Source organism: Meles meles, chromosome 6, assembly GCF_922984935.1.
Source record: "Meles meles chromosome 6, mMelMel3.1 paternal haplotype, whole genome shotgun sequence".
NCBI lineage: Eukaryota > Metazoa > Chordata > Mammalia > Carnivora > Mustelidae > Meles > Meles meles.
In genome coordinates, this window is record NC_060071.1 from 137,288,388 (window position 1) to 137,314,955 (window position 26,568).

At 46.1% G+C, this 26,568-nt stretch overlaps 3 protein-coding genes across 9 annotated transcripts in view; 2 read left to right on the forward strand and 1 right to left on the reverse strand.

Annotated features, from left to right (window-relative positions):
• MIDEAS (mitotic deacetylase associated SANT domain protein) overlaps window positions 1-9,264 on the forward strand; it is a 66,259-nt gene extending 56,995 nt beyond the window's left edge. For 5 of the 6 annotated variants that reach the window (XM_046007641.1, XM_046007639.1, XM_046007640.1 and 2 more), the window contains exons 10-13: window positions 1,904-2,053; window positions 3,173-3,385; window positions 5,103-5,299; window positions 5,696-9,264. In XM_046007641.1, coding sequence (XP_045863597.1) covers window positions 1,904-2,053; window positions 3,173-3,385; window positions 5,103-5,299; window positions 5,696-5,876 — 741 coding nt within the window. In that variant the 3' untranslated portion in view covers window positions 5,877-9,264. Of the gene's footprint in view, window positions 1-1,903; window positions 2,054-3,172; window positions 3,386-5,102; window positions 5,304-5,695 lie in introns of those variants that run through there. The other variant, XM_046007643.1, reaches the window with a different exon arrangement.
• Window positions 9,265-9,993: 729 nt separating this feature from the next.
• On the forward strand, window positions 9,994-12,642 carry PNMA1 (PNMA family member 1). Its single transcript, XM_046007049.1, has one exon. The coding sequence runs from the start codon at window positions 10,783-10,785 to the stop codon at window positions 11,842-11,844; it is 1,062 nt and encodes a 353-aa protein (XP_045863005.1). The 5' UTR covers window positions 9,994-10,782; the 3' UTR covers window positions 11,845-12,642.
• Window positions 12,643-13,809: 1,167 nt separating this feature from the next.
• Window positions 13,810-26,568, reverse strand: part of DNAL1 (dynein axonemal light chain 1) — a 36,065-nt gene continuing 23,306 nt past the window's right edge. For both annotated transcript variants that reach the window (XM_046009705.1, XM_046009704.1), the window contains exons 6-8: window positions 26,193-26,319; window positions 23,841-23,981; window positions 13,810-19,620 (exon numbers count right to left, since the gene is read on the reverse strand). In XM_046009705.1, the coding sequence (XP_045865661.1) occupies window positions 19,580-19,620; window positions 23,841-23,981; window positions 26,193-26,319 (309 nt within the window). In that variant the 3' untranslated portion in view covers window positions 13,810-19,579. The remainder of the gene's footprint in view (window positions 19,621-23,840; window positions 23,982-26,192; window positions 26,320-26,568) is intronic.

Consider the following 26,568-nt stretch of genomic DNA (forward strand, 5'->3'; position numbering starts at 1 on the left):
GAGGTCACCCTGAGAACGAGGGGAACTGAGAGCCAGCAGGGAAGGGACTGTGTGACCGACTTGGGGGGCGACTGACCTGGGGGGGGCCACTGCCCCCCCTTTTCCTCTCAGACCCAGGGCTTCCTTCCAATAACTCAGCTGAGCAGGTAGAGGAGGCCAGGCCTAGTTTTCCTAGATTGAATTTCTCTTGTCCTCTCCCCATCTTCTTCTGGGAGAAGAAGAGCTTTGCTAATCCAAGGACTTGCATCTTTCCAGCAGCCTTGCCTCACAGAATCTGAGCCTTGTGGCCTGCTGAGGCAAGAGGGTTTCCAAGAACGTGTTGGGGGACACGCTCTGGGAACCGGGTGCTGAGGAACTCTCCTCAGGGCCCTGTTGTGAGGACAGTCACTTGCTGGGTTTTAGCAACACTGCGTTCCTGCATTGGGCAACATTTCTGCGAAGTACGTGCCTGTGAAATTCACGGCGGGGCCCCTAACGCCGTAATGAGAAGACCAGACCATTAGTCATACAGACGATCGGAGAGAATTGATAGCAAAAGCATAAACAGGATCTAATTAATACATTGTGACTTGGCCATTCCTGAGAGATGGAAGCACAACTGTTTCCTCCTCGGGCACTGAGGACTGTCACTGACCGCTGCGGCTCTGTGGACGGGACTTCCAGCTCCCTCTGCAGCCCCACAGTTGGCTGAGCAGTCTGGGAGCCTGGGGCAGAAAGGGCAGAGTCAGAGAAAACAGCCCCTGTGTGGGGGAAACCTTCCAGAACCTAACCCCGGGAGCCAGATGGATTTGTGACCTGGGAGTGCTAGGATTTCAGAGGCTTGGGAGGCCCGCTGGATGTCATCTGCACGTGAAGAGACTCACCTAAGGTCACACAGCTGTTAGTGGCAGAGTTCAGAGGAAGACTTGGGCCTTCTGCTTCCTTTTCAGGTTTTCCGGAGCTTTCTTGTTAGTCTCCCCTGAGTCCCTCTCTGATGTAGGACATTGGCCATTTCTCTAGCCTCACTGTCCGTTGCTGCTCTCTGGAGGGGATGGATACTGTTGCCCGGCTCGATGAAGGGAGTTTGTATTGCCAGGTCTGGGCTGCTCTGACTGTGGATGGTGTCCAGATTGTTTTCACCCTGACTTCTTATTTTGAAAAATTTCAAACTTACAGCAACATTGAGAACATAGTACAGTGAACAGCCACGTACCCCTCATTTACGTTTCCCAGTTGTTACTTTGCCACGCTTGCTTTCTCTCTCTTTTTTTGTCGATATATAAATTGATATATATTCTGTTTCCTCTTCCTCTGTTTTAACTAATCATTAAAAGTAAGCTACAGACATCATGACGCTTGATGTGAATATCACTTAAAAATAAGGATATTCTTGGGGCGCCTGCGTGGCTCAGTGGGTTAAGTCTTTGCCTTCAGCTCAGGTCGTGATCTCAGGGTCCTGGGATCGAGCCCCGCATCGGGCTCTCTGCTCAGCAGGGAGCACTCCCCCCCCCCCGCCCCACCGCCTGCCTCTCTGCCTACTTGTGATCTTTGTCAAATAAATAAATAAAGTCTTTAAAAAATATGTATATATTCTTTGGTAAAACCACAATACCATCATTATACCCAAGAAATTTAAGCTGATACAGTAATACTCTCTAATACGCAATCCCTATTCAGGTCTCCCCCAGTGGCCTCATGTTGCTTTTAGCTTTTTAGCCCCCCCCCCCTTTTTTAGTAGTGCTGAAGCATTGGTCATTGGTTTATTCTGAATACGCACTGGAGAAATGGTTGTATTTCCTGGGTTTCTTGGGTTTAGGATTTGCTGCGGCTGAGAGGGGACATGCGTGGATATGGGAAAGGCCAGAGTATCCCCAGGCAGTTGAGCTAAACCAGGAGCTCTGACCTCATTTTGTCTTCCAACCAGATCCAGACCAAGACGGTGGCCCAGTGTGTGGAGTTCTATTACACCTACAAGAAGCAGGTGAAAATTGGCCGCAATGGGACGCTAACCTTTGGGGATGTGGATACAAGTGATGAGAAGTCGGCCCAGGAAGAGGTTGAAGTGGATATTAAGGTGACTCCCTTCCCAGCCTCAGCTGCTTCGAGCCTTGGCTGTGTCTGGGGCGAGGGGCCGAGTTGGGAGCCTGAGGCCAAGCTCTCTGGAAGTCCCTGGAGGGTAGAGAGAGGAAGGCAGTGTCCCCGACCGCCCCAGGGAGCTAATGTCCTGGGCACTGGACCTGGACCTTGTAGGTTCCCCTCTCTGTCTACCAGTGTCATGGGAGTAATAGATTGTGTCAGTGCAGAACCTCGGGAGTTTTCCCACAGTGCTCGGACCAGCCCTGGCGTACTGTCCCCTCGCGGCAGATCGCTAACCCTGTTGCCCAGCTGTGCCGCACTGCTGCTGATTGCGTCACGGTCACACTCCACCTGTGCTGCTCCTTCACGTTTTCTTTCCGTCTGCTCGTTCCCTACTCAGAAGAGAAACACTGTGTCCCAGTCATAGAAAACCAGTATTGTTTGCCAGAGAAGGTACACTACAAATAAATAGATAATGAAAATGAAACAATGTTACTAAGTCCTGGGTAGATACTCTTACCTGCCAAGGCTCCGAGTCTCGGGCCTGATCCCTGTTGAACGAAATCTGGAGAAGGATAAAAGACACGGTAAGACCCGACTCAAAACTTTGTCCTTGACCCAGTCGGGGATTGAAAGAAAATTGAAGAGCGAATGTTATTTAATTCTCTGGCCATGTCTCCACCTGACATCATCTTGGGGTTCAAAGTCCACACTTGCTGACATGCTGCACTAAGGAGGGATTGTTTTAGTCCCCATTGTGCGGGTGGAAAGTGGGCGCAGGTCCCGAAAGCATGACAGGTGGTTCAGGATTGCAGCTAAGGCTGCTGCCTGGACCCACCAGACCACCTTGCTGAAGGGTGTGTCTTGGACTGGCCTGCCCTCTCCCTGCCTTTAATTCAGTCTCAAGGGCTCTGTCTCTTCCTGAGGGCCTCCAGGGCTCAAGACTCCCATCATCCTTCCTGGGTAGACCAGCGGGGGCAGGAAATGGAGTTGTAGCACAGGAGGCCGGGCAAGCAGGACGATCAGGGGCTAGCGGCCTCTGTCTGGGTCAGCATCAGGGCAGTACGGCTGTGTAACCGCGCTCCAGGCTCACTGCCCTTGGTCTTGTCCCCTGTAGACTTCCCAGAAGTTCCCTAGGGTGCCTCCTCCCAGAAGAGAGTCTCCAAGTGAAGAGAGGCTGGAGCCCAAAAGGGAAGTGAAGGAGACCAGGAAGGAGGGGGAGGAGGAAGTGCCAGAGATCCCGGAGAAGGGAGAGCAGGAAGAGGGGCGAGAGCGAAGCCGGAGGGCGGCGGCTGTCAAAGCCACACAGACACTACAGGCCAATGAGTCGGTAAGTGTGACCCTCTGCAGGGGTGTCTGGAGGGCTGGAGCTGGGCCTGGGGGTGTGGGAGGGAGGGCAGAACAGGAACAAGGCGATGGCGATCATCGATCATCGTCGCCACAGCAGGAAATGTTCTAAGTACTTTATGCTTTTAACTCCTTTAATCCTCATAACCCTGTGTGGTAGGTACTGTCATTATTCCCATTTTACAGATGAGGAAATCGAGGCCCCTAGGTAAGACAGCTAGGAGGCAGCCTGACTCCAAAGTCTGCTATTAATTTTTATACTATATTGTGTCTGGATCTGAGACTCAAGAAGAAAGCTATGGGAAGACCTTAAAGGCGTGTGGGATGGTAGGGAGGCATTTATGAGTTGTAGGTCAGGCAGGCTCCCCCTGAGTGAGCTGTGTCCCCGCCAAGAACATCTGACAAGAACAAGCTGAGACGATGAGAACAGCCCCTCACATGTGTTCTCTGCACGGTGCCCTCCTCCCCATTATTTTTTGTTGATTCCTCATGGTAACCCCATAAAGTGTTAACCCGTACCTGGAAGATAGAGGATGCTGGGTTCAGAGATGCTGAGTAACTTGCCCGTGGTCCTTACAATGAGGCCCCGTCCACTCTGTCACAGACCAAGAAGCAGGACGTACCATGTTCCTTGTCAGGGAGAGGTGTCCCCAAAGAGAGTAGGGATGGGAAGGGCCTATTCGGGAACTACTGTGAGAGTTTAAAAAAAAAAAAACAAGTATGTCGTACACTTGCGCTTGCAGGAAGGCCCCCCCCCAGCCCAGACTGCAGACTCAGAGCTGTCTCCTCCCTTCGGAGACTGGGCTGCGCTCCTTCTCCAGGAGCTGTGCTCTGTGCACAAGCTGCATGGAGTTCTGCTGACTTCTGTGAATACTCCCCGGTGAGGGTCAGCCCGCGCACAGACATGACTCTCCATGGCTATCTGAGGCTTCCCTGACTCAGGGCCCATGGTTCTATGTTCTCAGCAGCACCTCGCCAGCTCTGTGCCACGGTCCTCTGCTCTCCGCCATCTGCTTGCCTGCTTGGTATTTCCCTTGGTGGCTCCTGTTGTCTGTCCCGTTCACTAGACTGCGAGCTCTCTGAGAGCAGGGGTTCCTGTCTGTCACCTCCGTATCCCCAGCACCTGGCATAGTCGCGTGGACTTGCATCTCATTTATGGAATTCAGGGACGAATGAATGGGCTAAATGACTGCAGACATCATTAACGGAGACATCTAGGCCTCCCCGTCAGGTAGACGCATGGGGAAATCCTGTGGCAGCTAGGGCTGTCCCACAAAACGGCTGGACCTACAGCTTTGTAAAGATTGAGTTGGGGACGGGGTGTCTGGGTGGCTCAGCTGTTAAAGCGGCTGCCTTCGGCTCAGGTCATGATCCCCAGGGTCCTGGGATGGAGCCCCACATCGGGCTGCTTCTCCCTCTCCCACTCCCCTTGCTTGTGTTCCCTCTCGCTGTCTCTCTCTGTGTCAAATAAATAAAAATTTTAAAATCCTTTTGAAGGGGGAAAAAAAAGAGTTGGCCAAAGACTGGAATCAGCTGCCAAAAAGAAGTGGGTCCCTTGTCATTGAAAGGATTCCGGTGGATTCTAGAGGACCATTTGGCAGGAGCGTAGGACCTTCCAGAGCCCTCTGTTCCCTGCGATGCCAGAATTCAGGAAACTCTCTTTCCCAGTCTCTCACCTGTCCTTGTCTGATCCTCTCCAGGCCAATGACGTCCTCATCCTCCGGAGCCATGAATCCAATGCCCCTGGGTCTGCTGGTGGCCAGGCCTCAGAGAAGCCAAGGGAGGGGGCTGGGAAGTCACGGAGGGCACTACCTTTTTCGGAGAAGAAGAAAAAACCAGAGACATTTAACAAGACCCAAAATCAGGAGAACACCTTCCCTTGTAAAAAATGTGGCAGGTAAGATGGTGGGCCCTGCCTCCCCTGGGACCTAGCAGGGTGGCCACCCCTGGGGGGGGGGGCAGGGAAAGCTGCTCTCCAGGGGAAAGGGGAGAGGTAGTGGGAGCTCTCGCCTTGCTTTCCAATTGGCAGTGAGGGTTTCTAGGGCAGTGATGTCACTTGGTGGCTCTGAGGAAAGGGATGATGGTGCCGAGTCAGGAACCCATCTTTCCCCTAGAAGCAGGGCGGGAGTGAGTGGGCCGTGTGGCCGGATCCCATCAGGCAGGGCCGGGGCGCCCCGGTGGGGTGCACATTCGCGCACTGCACAGACACACGCGAGCACGCGCGCTGTCGGGCCTGGAGGTCCCGGGGAGTGGGGTCGGCCCTCTGATTTGAGCCCCTCCTGCCCGGCCGCAGGGTGTTTTACAAGGTGAAGAGCCGCAGCGCCCACATGAAGAGCCACGCGGAGCAGGAGAAGAAGGCCGCCGCGCTGAGGCAGAAGGAGAAGGAGGCGGCGGCCGCCGCGGCCACCGCAGCCGCCAACTCTCCCCACCAGCCGGCCCTGCGCGAGGAGAGCGGCGCCGGGGAGCGGGGCTGACGGCCCCGGGGAGGGGGGACGGCGCCCCGCGGCCCAGCCGGCCGAGCTCCTGCAGCCCCCGGGGGCCGCCAGAGGGAGCCCCGAGAGAGGGCGCGGACTCTGCTCTGCAAGACGAGACAATAAAATAAACGGCTCTGTTAGTTAGCAAAGGCCCAGGAGCAGTCCTCAGGGCTGCAGGACCCAGTTCTCTTGCATTCGGGGTCGGACGTCGTCCTTTGGCTCCCCTGGAACCGCGAAGGCCCCTGCCGGCTGGGGCTGCCCCTCGGGAGGGGCTCCAGCGCCCCGCCCCACCCACGCCGGGACCTCTGCCACCGCGTAGCCTCTTCCGTTCCTCTGTGTGTGTCCCCGTCTCCCCCCCCTCCCGCCACCCCCTCGGTCGTGGAGAGCCAGGCAGGAGCCCACCCTCCTGGCAGCATTAGTTCCCCTCCCTCCCGGAGGATGTCAGAGGCGGCACAGGTCCTGCCCCCAAGTCCCCGGCAAAAGGGACTCCCCTGGAGGGAGTGTGGCGGTCCTCTCTGAGAGGGAGCTCAGCCTGGTACCCGTGCTGTCCCCTGTATGACAATGGCCAGGCCTACGCTCCAGTGACCCAGTCCTCAGGCCACCTCCTCTGGGAGGAAAGCTGCCAGAATGCCTAGTGGTCAGAGGACAGGGGCCTGTCCCTTTGCTGCTGGCCGGTAGCCTGCTGGGGCTGAACAGGTTCTTGAATGGGGGTGGGGTGGGGCTGGGGCAGCGTTCCTCTCTGGAGCTGTCTGGAGGGCAAGGCAGGCTGCAGAGAGTGGAAGCTGCCCGGCTGGGCTGGAGGGAACTCTTTGATAGACCTGGGCTCTCCCCGCTTCCCACCTTTCTTGCCAAACACCTTTGGGCCCTGGAGGCTGCAAAGGGAGCTTATCCGGGGCCCAGCCTGCTCCCCCTTGGTGCGAGTTCCTTCCCTGCCTCTTTCCTGCCCTTGGCAGCTCCCCTCTATCCCCATCCCATCTGGTCTAGCGCAGCCCCCAGTCCTGCATGCTGGAGATTTCCGGATCCTTCCCTGGGAGGGGGAGGTCTCCTAACCAGATTGGACAGGAGCCTTCATTCCTTGACTTGTGTCATTTGGGAGCTATTTATTTATTCGTAATATTTAATTTTTAACATCCTCTCAGGGACCAGGGGCCTCCTGCTTTACAGAGGCCCAAGTGCATTTATCCCAAAACAAGGCACCTTCTTGGCATCCACCCCACCCCCCCATTCCTAAGACCCTAAGGTCCCTCACCTCATTGCTCTGGAAGCTCTTGCCATTAGGAGTGATAGTAGCACTGAAAGAGGGTAGAACGGTATAAGGTGTCACCAAAGCCACACAAAGACTAGCAGAAGCAAGGGAGATCAAAGGCAGTTCTTAATTGCTACCTCTTTGGCTGTATTTTCAAGTTGCCTGAGGGGATTGGCTGGAAGCCAGGATTCTAGTCTTGTTTCTGGCTTGACTGAAGCCATATTTGGCATGGAGTCACTGAAGTGAAGGGCTGGAAGTTTCTAGGGGCCCCAGCACTTGCCAGTCCTATAGGAGAGCTGAGTTGCTTTTCTGATCTTGTTATTCAGCCTTAGTTGTGTTAAAAGTTTCAAGTGAATGCAAGTATATGACCCGTCAGCAGGTTAGGAAGGAGCTAAAAATTCTGCCACTCTCCTTAGGAGATAGCCAAAAGGCGCCTTGTCTGATAGGGAGTGGGGAGGGAGTTTCTTTCTAAACTATGCACTAACAGGTGTTTTCCAGCATTCATTTATGCATTAATATGGTTCTTCAGGACCCCAGCGATGGGAGTAACAAAATTCTTCTCCCTGCCAGACTCCAGGAAGCTACCTAGATCTTCAAGTTCCCAGTTCACTTCCCCCAAAGGCTTCTTCAAGGTCCCAAGACTGCAAAAATCTGGTACACCCTCCGGAAACAGGAGGGTGGCAAATTTAGGCTGTCTTCTCAATCACTTGTGTAATAAGAGTGCCTTCGCAGCTTCGCCCCAAAGTGCTACTTACGTTTCCTGAGGTTTTTTCTATTTCGGTGGTATTTAGTTTCAGGCCCCTCTGTAGACACATGGTAAGAGGAAACCTCCATCGTTTAGAGTGATTCTCCTCTTGTAAGCTCATAGAAACCAGACTGGGTAAATGTTGGAGAAAATCAAGCTGGTACCTCTGTATTAATTCCACCAGACACTGTATTTTAGAAGGGCTCATGCTCCATGATGGAGTCATCCCTAGAATATTTGGTGAAAGTTAAAACATGTAGCGGGCAGATGCCATTGTTCCAAGTGACCTGCGAACAAAGTAGGTACAGTCACAGGAGTTGGGACAGGTACATCCTTTATGGTGCTTTCGCCCTGTGAACACAATCGGCTCGTCTTTTGTGAATTCTTTTTCTTACTGTCTTCTATTCAGAGCTGTTTGCTTTAAGAAATTAAATGACAAACACCTCCGGCTTTCTGATGCCCTCCCCATACCATCTCCCATCTCCATCTACACTTAGCTAAGGGCATGAAACTAACCTAGTGCCTGTGTTCCAGACCATTTCTGAGGTCTCTTACCCACCCAAGGAGACTGTGCTTCAGCACACTGTCCTCCATGCCTTCAGCAGCCCCCCTCACCGCTAAGGTACACCCTCATCCCTTCTGCCGCCCCCCTTCCCCTGACACAGAGGTTGTATGTTGCTTATGTCTAAAGAGATCCCCTATACTTAACTGCCTCAGTGACCTGACCTCTTTCTTCTCATGTGCCAGATGTTAAGATGAAGAGGAATACAACACATACTCAAGCCTCAGCTATTTAAATATATTTTCCCTGGGGCTGTCTTTTTTCGAATGGTATTTATTACCAGAATGGCAAGCCTAACTCCTTAGGTTTACAGGAAGTACGCATATTTTTATAAAAACAATTGTATGTCCTCCCCCATATTTTGCCGTGTTAATATTTGCCTCTAACAATTTGCAGCTGTTTCAACTTTTCCCTCATTTGTCTCTAAGTTGAAGGCCTTGTTTGGAGGGGACAGCACAGGAACAGCCTTGACAGTCTGTAATTATTGTACAAATATTTTAATAGCATATAAATAAGTATATTCCTTTTATTTTGGAAAAAAAATGATCAGACACTGCCTTTTGTGTGTTTGCTGCCTGTGGCACCCTTTTTTAAAAAGACTGTTACATATTAAAATAGTGTACATATATATATAAATATTACCTCTTTTGCTGTACAGTTGTGATAGACCAGACTGAAGATTTTATTTTTTGTGTGCTTTTTATAAAAAAGAAAAAATAACACACTAAAGTAAATCTTGCGGATGTGATTGTAATGTACCTATGTAACTTATTTACTTTTGAATGTTCTTCTGTATCTTTAAACCTTTTATTAAATAAGGTTTTAAAAATTCAGAGTTGAATGCTGTGTTCTTTTGGGGAGATTGTCACCACCCGGGACTGAGGTTGGGTGGCCCCTTTTTGCCTGCAAGGGATTACTTGACAGTTTTGAACCACAAAGATTCTCTTTTATCACCTCTTTGTCAAACGATGCCAGGACGGGGGGGGGTGGGGGGGGTGGAGGACAACAAGCTAGCGATTGCCTGGCTACAAAGATTCCTGAAAAGATAGATATTTTTACAAAATTTTAGACAAGGGAAAGTCTCACTCAGTGTCTCACACAAAAATATGTACAAGGCACACTTCGCACGTGTTGGTTTCGTGGAGATGAAGTACGGAGCGTGCAGAAGGCAATCAGGTGGCACAAGGGAAGCCGCCGCGCTCAAGACGGTAGTTTTCCTACGCAGCGGTAGGCCAGTCTGCCTTGACGGACGTCACCTTCACTCCACTCCTGAATTAGATTTTCTTTTAAACACGGTGCTTTGTTTACAAAAAAAAAAAAAAAAATCTGGAATATGTGAAAAAGGAAATGCGCCTTCAGAGTAAGCAGTGCCGGGAGCGCCTCGCTAGCACCATGGCAACCGCTCGACCCCCGCCAACCCCGGGAGCGCGCGGAACTCGCGTCCTCAAGGCCGCGGTTGCCATGGCTACGCCCAGCCGCGGGGGCGGGACGTGGCGGAAAGGCGCTCCCCGAGCCGGCCCCGCCCCCCACTGCGGCAGGAACGCCTCCGAGGGCTGCGGGTCGGACGACCTGGCGGCCGAGCTGCGCCACACCGCCGTAGCCGGTTGCAGCCGGCGCGCGGCTGCCCCTGCGCGCCCCCGCCTCCGCCGCCTGCAGTGTTGTTTCCCCGTCCTTCTGGCGCGTCCGCTGCCTGGCTTGTGTCCTCGGTCCTCAGCCGCCCTCGCCGCCTGGAGCCATCACCGCGTCTGCAAAGAAGCCGCTTGCGGGCTGGCCTCGCCGCCGCCGCCGCCGAGACCTCCGAACTGTCTATTCCTTCGGGGACGACACAGCCCTCGTCTGCAAAGCAGCCGCTCCTCGCCCTGAAGGCCGGCCTTCGGCCGCAAACGCCGCTGGGTCGTCTCCCGGGAGGTGCAGCGGGTGCCGGGCGCCCCGGCTGCAGGGAGAAGGCGGCCACGCCCCGCGGCCACACCCCGGCGCCCCTCCAGCCCCGCGGTTCCAGCCTCGGCCACCCGCCCCCGCTCCTCGCCTTCTGCGCCGCGCCGCGCCCCCTGCCTGCGCGTGGAGACCCCGGCTGCGGACCCCGACCGGAGACGCAAGGTGGCGGCCGACGCGTGACCGACTGCCTCAAGCCTCCCCGAGGCTTCGCTCCGAGAAAGAGCCGACGGACTGACGTGGGGGGCTGGCAGCGAAAGGACAAGCGCAGGAGTCTGGTGTCGTTTGTTAATTGTGACTGCGTGAAGCTTGCCTCCCTCGGGCATATTGGGGGAGTGTCGGCAGCTGTTCTGAGTCCTAGCGCACAGGCAGACACAGCCTGATCCTTGTTATAGAATTGGGGCCCGTGATAGTTGGGAAGATGGCGATGACACTGTTGGAAGACTGGTGCAGGGGGATGGATGTGAACTCCCAGAGAGCGCTGCTGGTCTGGGGGATCCCAGTGAACTGTGATGAGGCTGAAATCGAAGAGACCCTCCAGGCTGCGATGCCCCAGGTGCCCTATCGAGTGCTTGGGAGAATGTTTTGGAGGGAAGAGAATGCGAAAGCAGCCTTGTTAGAGCTCACTGGCGCTGTGGATTACGCCGCGATCCCCAGGGAGATGCCGGGGAAAGGAGGGGTCTGGAAAGTGGTCTTTAAACCCCCGACTTCCGATGCTGAGTTTTTAGAAAGGTTGCACCGCTTCCTAGCGAGAGAGGGGTGGACCGTGCAAGATGTTGCCCGCGTCCTTGGCTTTCAGAACCCCGCTCCGGCCCCAGGCCCAGATATGCCAGCAGAGATGCTAAACTATATTTTGGATAACGTTATTCAGCCTCTTGTTGAGTCCATATGGTACAAGAAGCTGACGCTGTTCTCGGGGAGGGACGTCCCGGGGCCTGGGGAGGAGACCTTTGATCCCTGGCTGGAACACACTCGTGAGGTCTTAGAGGAGTGGCAGGTGTCTGATTTAGAAAAGAGGCGCCGATTGATGGAGAGTCTTAGAGGCCCTGCTGCTGATGTCATCCGCATCCTCAAGACTAACAACCCTTCCATAACCACTGCCGAATGCCTGAAGGCGCTCGAGCAGGTGTTTGGCAGCGTGGAGAGCTCTAGGGATGCGCAGGTCAAATTTCTGAACACTTACCAGAACCCCGGAGAGAAGTTGTCTGCCTATGTCATTCGTCTGGAGCCTCTTCTGCAGAAGGTGGTGGAGAAGGGGGCCATAGATAAAGATAACGTGAACCAGGCCCGCCTGGAGCAGGTCATTGCAGGGGCCAACCACAGCGGGGCCATCCGAAGGCAGCTGTGGCTGACGGGGGCTGGGGAAGGGCCTGCCCCTAACCTCTTCCAGCTGCTGGTGCAGATCCGGGAGGAGGAGGCCAAGGAGGAGGAAGAGGAGGCTGAGGTCGCCCTCCTGCAGTTAGGCCTGGAGGGGAACTTCTGAGGCCCAGGAGTGGGGCTGTAGTGCAGATGTGGATCACAGCCGCTTTCCTTGTCTACGTGCCGTCTTACAGGTGTGTCTCTTAGTTGTAAAGACTTCGCCATGTTCTCTTGTTTTGGGGGGGCGGGGGGAGTCAGGCCTGGGTATTCGTGTGACATTAGTACTGTCGCGCCAGTGAGCACCCTGCGCGGCTCCAAGGGAGTGGTACTGGCTGCAGGGCCGAGTACAGACCTGTCCGCAGGTGCTCAGTGCACGCTGTCCTTGTGGCAAACTTCAGTTGTAAAAAAACATGTGAATTCGTGACACTTCCATTGAGGCAATTAAATGTGAAATTGCATGTTCAGATGTTCAGCACAGGGCCTGGCAAACACGAGAAGTGTTCAGTAAATACAGGAGCCATTGTTACTGATACCGTGAATAGTTTTTTGTGTTTACGGTAAATTGCTCCTGATTTACATTAATGGAAAGAAATGCGACTTAATTAGATGCTATTTAGTTATTCAAACAAAGCGAATTTCTTACTTTTCATCTTGAAACATCTGGATCAGTTTAATTGAAGAGTATTCTGAGACTATGGAATGGGGTGTTAGAAAAATACTGCAGTTCTAGAATTATGTAAATCAATTTTTTTCTGTACAAGATACAGATATAAATTGCATGGGGAGGTTAATAAGAACCGGTTACAGTATCTGTTCCCCCATTTCAAATATTTGTCGTTGAATAGTAGTTCTTATTCATGCTGATTCTAAGTGTTCTGAATTTGAAGTTATCAAAATACATGTCAATAAATAAAAGAATTTTAAAAAATTCTATTGTCTTGTTTTTCTGACATGTGTACAAAATGTCATTGTAATTAAGCTCTATATTCTCTTAGGAGGACTTCCCCATGTCACTAAAAAAAAATAAAAAATCAAACCAGTTACTTTAAGCTTTATAGCATACTATATAAGTTTAAATTGCAGAAACTTTTGATGTATTCCATTTTTGCATGTTTTCTACCAGGCAAATGTTAGAAGGCTAAATAGACATAAGTAAATATTAACTTACTATACAATGTTAGGAAATCCTGAAATGAGGCTCAGGATGTTATCTAGCAATGCTTTTTCTCCCCTTTTAAATCCCCTTTCAGCTAAAAATGTTTTGTTACAGGAATGATTCCTCATACCTGTTTAGAATGAATGTTTCAGTTTTATAGCAGCCCTTTAAATGAAAAGGGTATAAACAGGGACAGTTTAAAAACATGTTTGACTGCAGAGAACCAGTGACTGAAGATGTTTGTCTCGAGATCCCAATAAATCCAGAAATGGTTACATGAACATAAGAGTTCAGTGGGGTTTTCCCCTAGTAACAAGGCTTTAAAATTACAGCCAATCCATTTCACAATCATAAGGCAAACATTTATAAAGGCTAATACTGGTATACAGTCGAACAGATTTTTCTGCACACTCACTTACGTCCTCATCTGCCATGTCAGGTCTGTTCCACACTCAGTCTTCTCTCCAGAGATCTCCACATCCTTGACCCTCACAAAGGAGACCGAGTCTTCGCTTCCCCCACCAAACACGGCCTCATTCCTCCACTCCCCGACTCATTCCCATCATCTTGGCGGCACGGCACTGGGTACACGCACCCCGCTTACTTCTTACAATCTCACCCGTACACACACGTTCACTGACACCTTCCCCCCAGCACTCCATCGTATCCCACCCCCCATGCATATACTGCAGCAGTCTCCACCCCAACCATACGTTCCCGTCTCTCCGCACACACACACACACACACATGTGCTCCCACTGCCGCTTCACACCAACCGGCCACCACACATATACACACATTCTCACCCACACATTCATAACAAAAATAATGAGTTCATTTTTTTCACCCAATGTTGCAGGCGTCCTTCTACGTCTGTACATAGGGATACACCTTCTCATAGCTGCAGAGTTGACTGAATTTTAGAAAGGAGGGTTATCACTTAGGATTCTTTTATTATATATAACAATTATATATCTACATATACATACATATATATTTAATACAATACATATAATGGTATACATGTCAGGATTCTAGACATCTACCCTTTAGTCTAGAAAATAATGAACTAAAAGTAATGAGCTGTTTCGAATCTGAAATAAGGTTTTCTCTTCATAGGCTCAGAAACTAAAATCTGCTTTTTAAAGGAGGACAGCAGCAAGAAACATCTTTAAAACCAAGAACTGTGGAATAAAGAAGTAGAACCTGCACTATAGTACCATCCTGAGACCAAAATTATATTCAGCCGATAGCGCAGAGTATGTGCTGAGACAGCATATAATGTTATGGCCGTACCTAGGCTCTTCCCTATTTCTTGTGTATCACAAAGGGGCTGGCCAATGTCAGGTTATTCCAGACCACACATCAGGGGCCTGCCAACCAATCTTAACCTCCTATACCACTAGTGAGGAGAAGACTAGGATTTGTCACGTGCAGTAGTAACTTGCTGTCTTGGGAAGCACTCTTTCCAGGATACTAATCATTGAAATGGTGCCCAGAGAACTTACGGTGAAGACTTACAAACCTGGGAGAGGAGACTGTCATTGGTGGTGAACTATGGGGGGGGGGGGGGAAGCATAAAGAAATGAGTCAATCTCTCCCCCCCTTCTCTCATACACATGCACACAAGCTGTGTGGAATGTTTGATCCAAAGACCAAACTTCTTCAGAATCGAATGTCATTGGAAGTTCATGTCATTGCTCTGTACTAGTTAAAACTAATGGATCATATAACCAAAAAAGATACAATTATTTTCTTATAAAATAACACAATTTATTACTATGTTAAAACATGTCTCACAAAATAACATTCAGAAACTCAACATTTCTAAATAATTTAACACAATAAGTTTAGTCATAAAGTCATGCTACAAAATTCCTGCATATAAAAGATTATTACCAAAGTATTAATAGATGTTAAAATGTTCTTCAGAATGGAGTTGGTTCTAGAAGCCAAAGATTCTGGAATGATGCTCGTCATCATGACTGACACCCTGGGAGAGGTAGCTAGCTACATGTGTACTCTCCATAGCTACTGACTCACCAGTCTTCTGATGGAATTGATCCCTCTGGGCGATCGCACCTCAGAGGCAGGTACCCTGTGACAGGTCCAAGAAGCAAAGAACTTCCCACCCTTGTAACATGAGCCACAACTTAATTTAACCAACATCTAAATTAATTTTGCAAATCTAGATGTGGGAAAGATAACTCACGAAGTTTCTATTCTGAGAGGATTCTACTTGACACATTCCCCAGAGGGACGACTGTCAATGTAGCGGATGTGGAAGATGATACCAACGAGGGACACAGGGAAATCCTGACTGATCATGTCAACAGACAACTACTGCGCAGGTGGGCTTAGAACGAGCAAGGACGAAGTCGGATTCTCCGATATCCACGCGCAGGCTAGGTATTGACCTATCTGCCCTTTGGGAGTACTTTCCACCAACATCCAGTTTATAATTTTAAAGTGCAAATCTACTGCAAAATAGTTCACTCTCCCCCACTCCCTTGTTAAATTTGCTGGATCAGAATTTGGTTGGTTGGTTCCCCTCTATTTGAGCCCAATATGGGAAATTTACTAGAATCCAGTTATGACTTCTCTAAGTGGCAAGAGAAAATTTTTCTTAGTTTAGAAAAAAAGTAAGACTCCATCTCATTTTTTTCTTTCAGTTTTCTTCCTTTGTAGTCATTAGCTTATAAAAAAGCAGGGATAGAGATTTAGATGTGGGATTTCTAAGAGTTCAGTGATTTTTTTAAAACACACCCCTTTTTTTAATTGCACCTATTTTATGGTTTTACAAAAACAAAAACAAAAACCTCACGCTGGAGTGAAGATAAAGGAATATGGTCAAGTTAGCTGTGATGGAAGCACCAAATCCACTGCACTCAATCTTGCTTTATATTTAATTTTTCACAGACCCAGTAAGCAGCCTAAATAAAGAAAATGTGTGCCAAAGAAACTAATTTCAGTTCAAGAATAACTTTCAGTTCAGCAGTTAGTTTCCTCCCTTTACCAATACTTACAAAGTAAGGTCTTCGCAAACTGACAGACTGCGGTCAGAGAGACACTAACTACTCATATGATCGATACTTTGACATTCCTCACCCCCACACACATCAATTTTTAAAAGTTAATGATTAAATCCAACCTTTCTAGACTCTACACTTCTTCCATTTAGTCCTAAGAAAAACCCAGGTAGAAGATTCTGGGTCAGAGAGATAAACAATCTTCCATTCCACTTACACATCGCCGATTTTGAGAATAAGTCAACAGTTAAGGTTCATTTCTTATTCCTTGTTACTCTACTTCAGACTACTGATAAAAGGTAAAAGAAGAAGCATCTATTCAAGCCAAAATTTCTTTTTCCTCACAAGAACCACATTTAAGTATCTTATAACCATATTGAGTTAGTGACCAACTATCATGATTTGACATTCCTCTGGTCACATTCAAAATTGGTGTCTATACCAGCTAACTTTCACATCTGATTACCAAATTTTGCCAAATTTTATACAATACTTTTCTGTATTTAATGACTGCTCCAGTCTGGAAAATTCTATGCATTAGTGGACAATGAAGGAACATTTAAAGAATGAACACTTAAAGAATGATCCATTTTCTAAAAGCACGCTCAGAAAGTCGAACTTTAGAGATAAAGAGAAATCTACCATAAAGTTGAGTTCTGTTAGAGTAAGAGAGAGGTAGGTTAATAATTACTGTCCTAAGAAAAGCAAGAGTGCTAAGAAATAGAAGTTGAGACCCTGCTGAAAAATATACGTCGAACCTTCCAGCCCTGAGTTTCTAGTGTTATATGAGAATTATTAAAATGACCGTTACCAAAGAGAAAAACACCAAGGACCGTTTTCGTTCCACCCATGGTTATTAAGTATGGCGCCTCTCGCATATAATAACTCAGGTGGCACACGTACTAGGGAGTGAAAATAATGCACCCTGGACAGGAACGTTAGTGTAAAGCACTGGTTCTTCACCAGGGGCAGACTTGCTCCTGCGCCCCTGCCAGAAGGGACAGATGGTAATGTCTGAAGCTATTTGTGGTTGTTAAAACTAAGCAGGGGGTTCTACTGGCATCTAGTGAGGAGAAGCCAGATATGTTGTTAAACATCCTGTAATACACAGGACAATATCATCCAACCCAACCTGTTAATAGGGCCAAGACTGAGAAACTCTGATTTAAAGGAATAAAATCCTATGAACAGAGAACACAAAAACCTTTCAAGGTCTTGACCAGGTAATATACCCATAAGCTTAGAGTTAGGGAACACAGAAAAGCTGAATTCTTTGTAGACTAAAATCAAGTTACCTGTGAAAAATTAAAATACTGAACTGATTCTAGAGCTCTACCATCATTATGAGAATAGAAGAAATTTAAATGAGCCACTAAAATGGCATAATGCTTTAAACCAGGAGCACAGAGAGAAGCCATTCCAAGTAGGTCAAGTATCTAATCCATAAACCAAAGGGATTTAATATCAGCTAAATCTGCAACAGTAAAGGATGATTTAAGGAATGATTGGAGAGAATGTTCAGAATGTACTCATACATCCTATCTTCCATTTTCTAATGGCATGGATTCTGGTTTTAACTCCATGAAAAGGATGCATAGAAGTCATTCAAATATTTGTTGAAACTAAATATGAATTTTGTGTGAAATGGACACAGAAAAGCACCTTTCATTTCTTTCAGAACTGTCAGTGATTAAAGACATTAAGAAACAAAGGAGAAGCAGAGAAAATTAGTTTCTATATTATAGAATTCAGAAAACCACACACCAACACTGCAAGCCATTTTACAGATTCAGTATGAAGTCATCCCTTCCTATTACATTCACTTCCAGCATAACTTTTGAAAATATATCCATACATCGTAAAATGGTTTCAAGCTTGCCTACTGGGTGAAGTGTAAACTACAACCGGAAGAAGATCGTCTTCCCTCCTAGTTTGGGGGACTTAAACATCGCCACAGGGAATACTCATTGTCTACAGTTCACAAAAGAAGTACCAAAAGGCTTTGAATGTATAAGCCAGAGTAAAGATTTCTTCCTATCAGATTATGAGGAAAAACAAAAAGGAAGCTAAAAAAAGTGTTGGACTCATTTTTCCTCTTGCTGCTTACACTTAGTATTGATTGTCAAAGCAGTGGTCCCTTTAGATCAGAGTGACTCAGAGAAATCACGTAATTCCCACTTAAATGAAAGCTGAAATTTTCTGAAACCTGGGACTATGCAATCACTTTTTTTAAAAAATGACTCTCTCCTCTGACTGATTTTACACAAGTAAATGGGGAAATAGGAATTAGTCTCTGGTTGAGGGACTTTAGGCACAATCTGGCTGAGCACCTCTGACTTCTTTTCTGCAATCTGTGATTCAGTCATGACTTGCTATGAACTTCCTTTGGTTACTGACTACTATATCTTGTACTTTCCAAAAAGATTTTTTTTTTCCTTACAAATTCTAAGCTCTGTATCCAACTATTGCTTTGCAATTTTGAGGTTAAGTCACCCACCATGCTTCATAGAGAAGGCAATCTTCAAAAATATTGCCATTTGCCTGGGATCCCATAATGAAATATCTCTTCTCTTTTCCCTCCATAATCACTTACATAATTCATTTTAAGAGCTGTCTAACTTAGAAACGTTCTAAAAATATATTTTGAGATTCTAAATTTAATCTACTGAAAGGTGTCAGATGCAGTCTTTTAAGTTCTATATCCTTATTTATAGCAACCACTTCTCCCAACATGAGGGTCAACAGAACAAAGTTATTAGAGAAAATTTTGATATATATGAATAGCCAACATTTACACTAGGAATTCAAATATAACCACTGTTCACATATATTCCCTTATATAACATATAAGGGACTATAAACCAAAAAGTGTGCCTAAAGTCAGGTCCACATGAATAACATGACCACGGTAGTGGTCAAAGGAATGATCATGGCTGTCATTTTCGCCACTGACCCAGACCACAGTATGACTGACTGTGCCCAGTGACTCAAGTGGCCAGGCATGCAAACACAAGCCAAATTCCAGTTGACAATGCACACATTTTTTTTTAGAAAAACAAATGAGTAAATATAACATGGGTATAAGGCCTCCAAGATATTAATTTGTTCTTTTTCACCACAGCTTTTCCAATTGGACTTTGGGAGTCTTTGTTCTAGGACTGCTCTGTATTTCTTCTAAGAGGAACCCTTCCTGTCACTGTGATGCCTTCTGAACCAAAGGCATAACACATTTGTGCTTCTGAGTCATAAGGACATGGACCTTCAGGAAAGATGGTCTACAGATTCAAAAGTTAAGTATATATATTTGGTCTGAAAAAAAAAAAAACAACACCTAAACAAACTGAATAAAGAATGGTATTTGTTGTTCTTTGTTGCTAAAAGTGACTGGTCTATAAAAGTTTTGTAGACGGGGCCACATAGTACATAACTGGGACTGAAGACAAAAAATTGAGAATTTGAGTTTCTAAAAAAAAGTACTAGGATGTATGAAGTTGGTGTTACCGTTTAGGGGGAGAAACACTCAATAGGTTTAAAAGAAAGATAGGAATGAGAGATTTGTTTTATCTGAAGAACCTTTTGCCCCACACAGAATCTTTAAAATAGACAATTATACAAAACTTATCTATTGTTCTTATGACATTTAAATAAGTTAACACAAAGCAGAAAACGTGGTGTTAGTTATCTTCTTCCTCATCCTCTTTAATTACTGGGGTACCTAAAATGAAAAAATTATTTCTGGTCATTCTCAAAAGATTATTAAAATTCTAAATGAAAATATTTTCCTGTTAACTTGAGAAGCTATGAGATGCTTGGAAGTGTGCCATAATAAAAATAATTTCATAAAATAATCTCTTTAATTTCAAATTATCCAAAAAGCCCCTGAGGGACACTCTCAAATGGATTAATATAAGTTCTTATGAATATGGCTCCCCAGGTGCAGAGTTGCAAATGAAATGGTTACAGGTGCCAGGCAGAAAAACAAAGCCCGATCCACAGTAAAAATTTTGTATGTTAAACAAAGAAATATTCTTCATTTTTCACAATAAAATATACAATCCCAGTGTTGCCAGAAATCTGAATTTTTATATTATTCTCCCAAATATTAAACAATAGGGACAAATTTGGGGGGAAAACACCCACATCTGCAGGCTGTCACTGGGCCAAGGGCCACCCATTTCTGAGCACTGGCATTTGAAGCCTGCCCACAATTTGACCTCGATCCACTGTTCTGTCTTAACTCCTCAGCCAGTCACCTTCTGCACCAGCTAAACTGATCAATTCACTGTCTCCCAGACTCACCGTGCACACTCTTACCCCTGGAGCCTTGTTCAACAGAGTTCCTCCATTTTGGAATGTGCCCCCCCCACCCGCCACAACACTCCTTCCATCTAAACCCCACCCTTAATGAGAAACCAATTCCAGTGCCTCTTCCTCTGTGATCCTTCCGTAATGAATATTTATGTTCTTTATGTCAGTAAGCAGAGTTTCATCCCTCTGTACTCCCCACAGCATCTTTTCGCAGGGGAGAGTGAATGTGTTACTGGAGTATAACATCCAAAGTACACAAATCACATAAGTGCACAGATCAATAAATATACACAAAGTGAACACGTCTGGTAATCAGCACCAGATTAGGCAGAGAACATTATTAGAACCCCCAAAACTTCCTCAGGCCCCCTTCCAGTCACTATCCCCCCACAAAAGGCATATTCTACCCTAGGGTCCAACACCACAGGTTATTTGGTTGTTTTTGAAATTGATATGAACAGGATGGCATAACATACATTCTGTGTCCGGCTTCTGTTACTCAACACTATGTTTGGATGACCCATCTATACCGCGTGAAATCTGTAGTTCATTCTTTCTTATTGCTGTTTAATATTACATTGTATGAATAGGTCATAATTTATTCTATTGTTGATGGGCATTTGGGTTGTTTCCAATTCATAGCTATTAAAATAGTGCTGCTATGAATATCCTGACACGTCATTTGGTAAACATATATATCCTTTTCTTTTGGGTATATAGCTAGGAGGAAAAGTGGGGTCATAATGGATATGTACGCAGAGCTTTCATAGATAATGCCAGTTTTCCAAAGTGGTTATACCAAGTTACATTACCATCTGGCAAGGTCTGAGAGTTCCAGTTCTCCACGTCCCACTAATATTTGGCATTATCCTTTTCATTTTAGCTTTTTAAGATTCCCCAGTTCTGCTTAAAAGCAACAGAAGAGAAGCAAAGGTAGGCAAATTAGCAGCTGTAGCTGTCTCTGTTCTGGTCTATCCTACTAGGGTAGACCAAGCTGGTTCTCCTAGGAGCTGTTCGGATTGGCTTGAGGTCAATACTTGGGCCAAAAGCCTACAATGTGGCTTGGTCTATTCAAGGTCTACATGAGGGGTTCTGTTCCATTTTTAAGGGAAGGGTTTTATTTCCTGTATGCAATCCTGAAAGAAGACAAATGACTTTAAATGGTTTCTGGAATCCAACCAAAGGTGAACGTTAAAAAGCTAAGTTAAGACTCTAACGTCCCTACCCCCTTTTTCCTATTTTATTTTTAAATTATGAAATATTCATACATACAAACGCAATTAAATAATTTAAGGAGTAATAAAGCTAATGATGATATATCCACTACCAATTTAGGAAATAGAACATTACCAGTATCTTAGAAACCTGTTTGCCTCTTCCCAATTATTCCTGTACCTCTCCACAAGTCTGTCACTTTACCCCTACGTATGCACCCAGAGAAAAAGAAAAGAACATTCTGCATGATTCCAATGATATAAAACTCTAGAAAATTCAAACTAATCTATAGAGACAGAAAGCAATCAGTGATTGCCTTGGAAGGGATGATGGCAAGGACCAGGAGGGAGGGATTACAAAGAGGCCCAAGGATACTTCTGGGGGTGATGCATATGTTTATTATCTTTTTTCCCTTTACTGAGCTATACTGAGATAGCACTGTGTAAGTATGAACGTGATGATTTGATATACATATATTTTATGGACTCATTACCACAATACTAGTTGATACATTCATCCCCTTACATAGGTACTTCTGTGTGTGTGTGTGTGTGAACTTTTTTTTTTTTAAGATTTTATTTATTTATTTGTCGGAGAGAGAGAGAGACAGAGAGAGAAAGATCACAAGTAGGCAGAGAGGTAGGCAGAGGCAGAGGGAGAAGCAGGCTCCCTGCTGACAAGGAGCCTGATATGGGACTTGATCCCAGGACGCTGGGATCATGACCCGAGCCGAAGGCAGCAGCTTAACCAACTGAGCCACCCAGGCATCCCTGTGGTGAGAACTTTTAAGACCCACTCTCTAAGCAACTTTCAAGTTGCTGTAAGACAGTACTGTTAACTATAGTCACCATCATATCTTCATTAACTTAATTAATTGTGGTGATGGTTTCAGAGGTGTATATGTGTAATAAAACGTACAAATTACACACTTTAAATATGTGCAGATAACTGTGTGTCAATTAAACGTCAGTCAAGCTGCTAAAACTTTCTGGTGTAGGAAAATAGACAGTTGTACTCGCTTCGGCAGCACATATACTAAAATTGGAAAATAGTTAGTTAAGAGCTTTTCACATCAATAATTCTCAACTGGAGGACAGATGAGCAAATATCTTCCAGGGAGGCATACCAGAATCACCTGTGAAATTTTTCAAACAATAGAGACCTCTTCACTCTCTCCCCAGAGATTCTAAAATATCCGATATCTTCATAGGGGTGCGGCCCCATTTAAGAACAACCACTGCAGTAAGCTGGGGTGGATAAAAGGGTTGTGTAATGAGGCTCTGAAAGAGGGAGTAGGGGAGCGATGGGGAGACAAAGAATATAGGAAGGATAGAATGACAAGGCAGCAGGGGTGGTAAAGAGGGACGAGAAGGGCTGAGGGACAAGGAAGCCTCAACCACAGACAGCTAGGTCCTTCTGATTTGGGTGTGACTATCAGTATGGGTATGGTGCTAAAGACAATAGGGCAGGGCGCCTGGGTGGCTCAGCAGGTTAAGCTGCTACCTTCAGCTCAGGTCATGACCTCAGGGTCCTGGGATCGAGTCCCGCATCGGGCTCTCTGCTCGGCAGGGAGCCTGCTTCCTCCTCTCTCTCTCTCTCTCTGCCTGCTTCTCTGCCTACTTGTGATCTCTCTCTGTCAAATAAATAAATAAAAATCTTAAAAAAAAAAGACAATAGGGCAAATACGTATTTGGTACATGGGATGATAATGATGATGATGATGATTACGTAGCTGGATATTGCTTATTTGTTTCTTCTAAATATTTTTCTTTCCCTCCATTCAATCAGGTAGCCTAGTTGGCTCTGGATCACTGCTACAGAGGCATGTGGAAAGTAGAGAAAGACTGTCAGACTTACTGGCTTTTGTCTTTGAAAGGCCTAAGAAGATCCCTGGACTGTTATCATTTCCAGTTTTTAGTTTATAAAAGAAAAGGATTTGGTGACATTAACTAACTAGCACGATGATGAAAAAGCTATTAAGTGGGAGAACTGGAACTTGAACCCAATCAGTCAGGGATATCTACAAACATTGATACCTATCTTAAATATTGGTTGACTACAATTAGAGGGTGGGGGTAGAGTGAAAACTACAATTTTGGTCCAGTTGTGAAAAAGCAACTGCTTACCATTTATGTCTAGTTATCCTGCAAAATAATACCTGACTTGAGAACAAGACCGGCTTTCTTAAAAGTTTCTGGTCTAGGGATGACCTTATACCAGGCTCAGTATGCTAGGTTTTCATCTCACCCTGGCTCGACCCCGGACTGCAAAATTTCCTATGGAATGAAATGGCTTTGGAGATTAGAGACAAGCTATTTCTTTTTTAGTTTTGTTCCTTTTCATTATTCCACGTCACAAATTCAATCCTTATACCCAAAAAGCATTGTCCCAAACTCGCCCAGAGTCACTCACCATCCAGCTTTTTCAGTTTGGGAACTCTCTTGGTGGCCTCTTCAATCCAGTTTCCATCAGCAGAATGTTTCTCTTCCAAGGGATTGCCTACAAACACCAGGTCTTCTAGGCATGGCAATTCTGCCAGCTTCACAAATTCAGCTACAAGTACAAGGAACACATTCCATATTAAAATGGCAAGTTCAACTGTTACAATTTTGGGGGTTGAACTCTAGTATGTGTTTGTGACTATTCAGAACCCTTAGTTTGTGACAAATCGTTCAGAACGATTTGTTGGTTAAGATTTTGAAGAAAGTAAGGGAAATTACACCATATGAAGTCACTCTCTGAAGACATTATGGAAAGGGAAGGAAAAAGAAGACATACCTCTTCTATCTTTATCCTAGCCTAAGGATGGGGTTAGAAAAGGAGATGAGGTTCAGAATCACTAAGACGGTAACAGGTCTTCTCTATGCTGTACTGCATCAGTGTGGGTTAAGTCAAACTGCTTTTGTCTCTACCCATTCCCTTATCTTCGAGTTCTTTTTTTTTTAAGAGATTTATTTATTTGAGAGGCACTTGGGTGGCTCAGTGGGTTAAGCCTCTGCCTTCAGCTCAGGTCATGATCCCAAGGTCCTGGGATCGAGCCCCACATTGGGCGCTCTGCTCGGCAGGAAGCCTGCTTCCCCCCACCGCCTGCCTCTCTGCCTACTTGTGATCTCTGTCTATCAAATCAAAATAAATAAATAAATAAATAAATAAAAATTTAAAAAATTTAAAAAAAAAGATTTATTTATTTGAGAGAAAGAGAGAGTGTGTGGGAGGGAGCAGAGGGAGAGGGAGACAGAGAATCTCAAGCAGACTCTCCTTTGAGCGTGGAGCCTAATGTGAGGCTCAAACCCACAACCCCAAGATCATGACCTGAGCTGAAATCAAGAGTTGGAAGCTTAAATGACTAAGCCACCCAGCCGCCCCTCATCTTTGAATTATTTTTTTAAAGATTTATTTATTTATTTAATATAAAGAGAGTGGGTGGAGGGGCAGAGAGGGAGACAGTCTTAAAGAGCTGAGCATAGACCCTGCAGGGCTTGATCTCACAACCATGAGATCATGACCTGAGCTGAAACCAAGACTCCAATGCTTAACTGACCAAACCATCCAAGTACCCCTCATCTTTGAATTTTCAAGGCACTGCATTCACACACCTATGGAAGAGCTCATTACACAGTTTTATAATTATTAGCTTATAAATCACTCTTTCCCACTAAGTTGTGAATTCCTTGAAGGCAGGGGCAGTGTCCTATTCAACTATGTATCTCAAGAGCCTGGCACGGTCCATAACACTGAACAGGGCTTTAGTAAATGCTGAATGAATAATACACTGTAAGAAAACGAAGTCGGGGTGCCTGGGTGGCTCAGTGGGTTAAAGTCTCTGCCTTCAGCTCAGGTCATGGTCCCAGGGTCCTGGGATCGAGCCCCGCATCAGGCTCTCTGCTCAGCAGGGAGCCTGCTTCTCTGCCTACTTGTGATCTCCGTCTGTCAAATAAATAAATAAAATCTTTAAAAGAAAAAAGAAAACAAAACAAAGAAAACGAAGTCATATAGATGGCAAATACATCTTCCATCCAAGAATTATTAAATTTAAACTGATTCCACTCAAAATTTAGACAGGAAAGAAAGACTTTAAGATTATTGCAAGAGGGACGCCTGGGTGGCTCAGTGGGTTAAAGCCTCTGCTTTCGGCTCAGGTCATGATCCCAGGGTCCTGGGATCGAGCCCCACATCAGGCTCTCTGCTCAGCAGGGAGCCTGCTTCCCTCTTCTCTCTCTCTCTCTGCCTGCCTCTCTGTCTACTTGTGAGCACTCTCTGTCAAATAAATAAATAAAATCTTAAAAAAAAAAAAAAAAAGATTATTGCAAGATGCCTGAATGGCTCAGTCGGTTATGCGGCTGCCTTTGGCTCAGGTCATGGTCACAGGGTCCTAGGATCGAGTCCTGCATCAGGTTCCCTGCTCAGTGGAGAGCCTGCTTCTCCCTCTCCCTCTGCCTGCTGCTCCCTCTGCTTGTGCTCTCTCTCTCTGTGTCAAATAAATAAAATCTTTAAAAAATTTAAAAAAAAACACCTGATTCCATTCAGCTTTTGGACAATAATTTTTTTCCATGATGAATAGGACCAGGATCTATTCAATTATAATCACTTTAAATAAATATTTTAATGTAAATTTCACGCATTCAGCTGAAAGACTGGAACTCCTATAGCTATTCCCCTGTGTGCATATAAAGAAATGTCCCCATTTTGCATCTTGTTCTCTATTTGGGCTATTTTCCATAAATAGGAGGTAGAAGAGCCAGAGAAGAGCCAGCTCCAGCTTACCCCAGTCTTTCACGAGGTTATTAGACATGTAGAGAATCTTCAATTTCTTCATTACATGGATCCCTTTCAACTTCTCAATAAAATTGTAGGAGATCCATAGTTCTTCTAATGTGTCCCCTACTGCTTCCTGGAAAAGAAAGTAATTTGGTTTACAAGCTTATTTTTAAACATCAAGCTTTTTTTTTTTTTTAAGATTTTATTTATTTATTTGACAGAGAGAGAGAGACTGAGCGCCGAGCGAGCACAGGCAGACAGAGTGGCAGGCAGAGGCAGAGGGAGAAGCAGGCTCCCTGCCGAGCAAGGAGCTGGATGTGGGACTCCACCCCAGAACGCTGGGATCATGACCTGAGCCGAAGGCAGCTGCTTAACCGACTGA

Coding starts and splice junctions, on each gene's coding strand:
- PNMA1 (XM_046007049.1), top strand. CDS start 10,783: ATGGCGATGACACTGTTGGAAGACTGGTGCAGGGGGATGGATGTGAAC.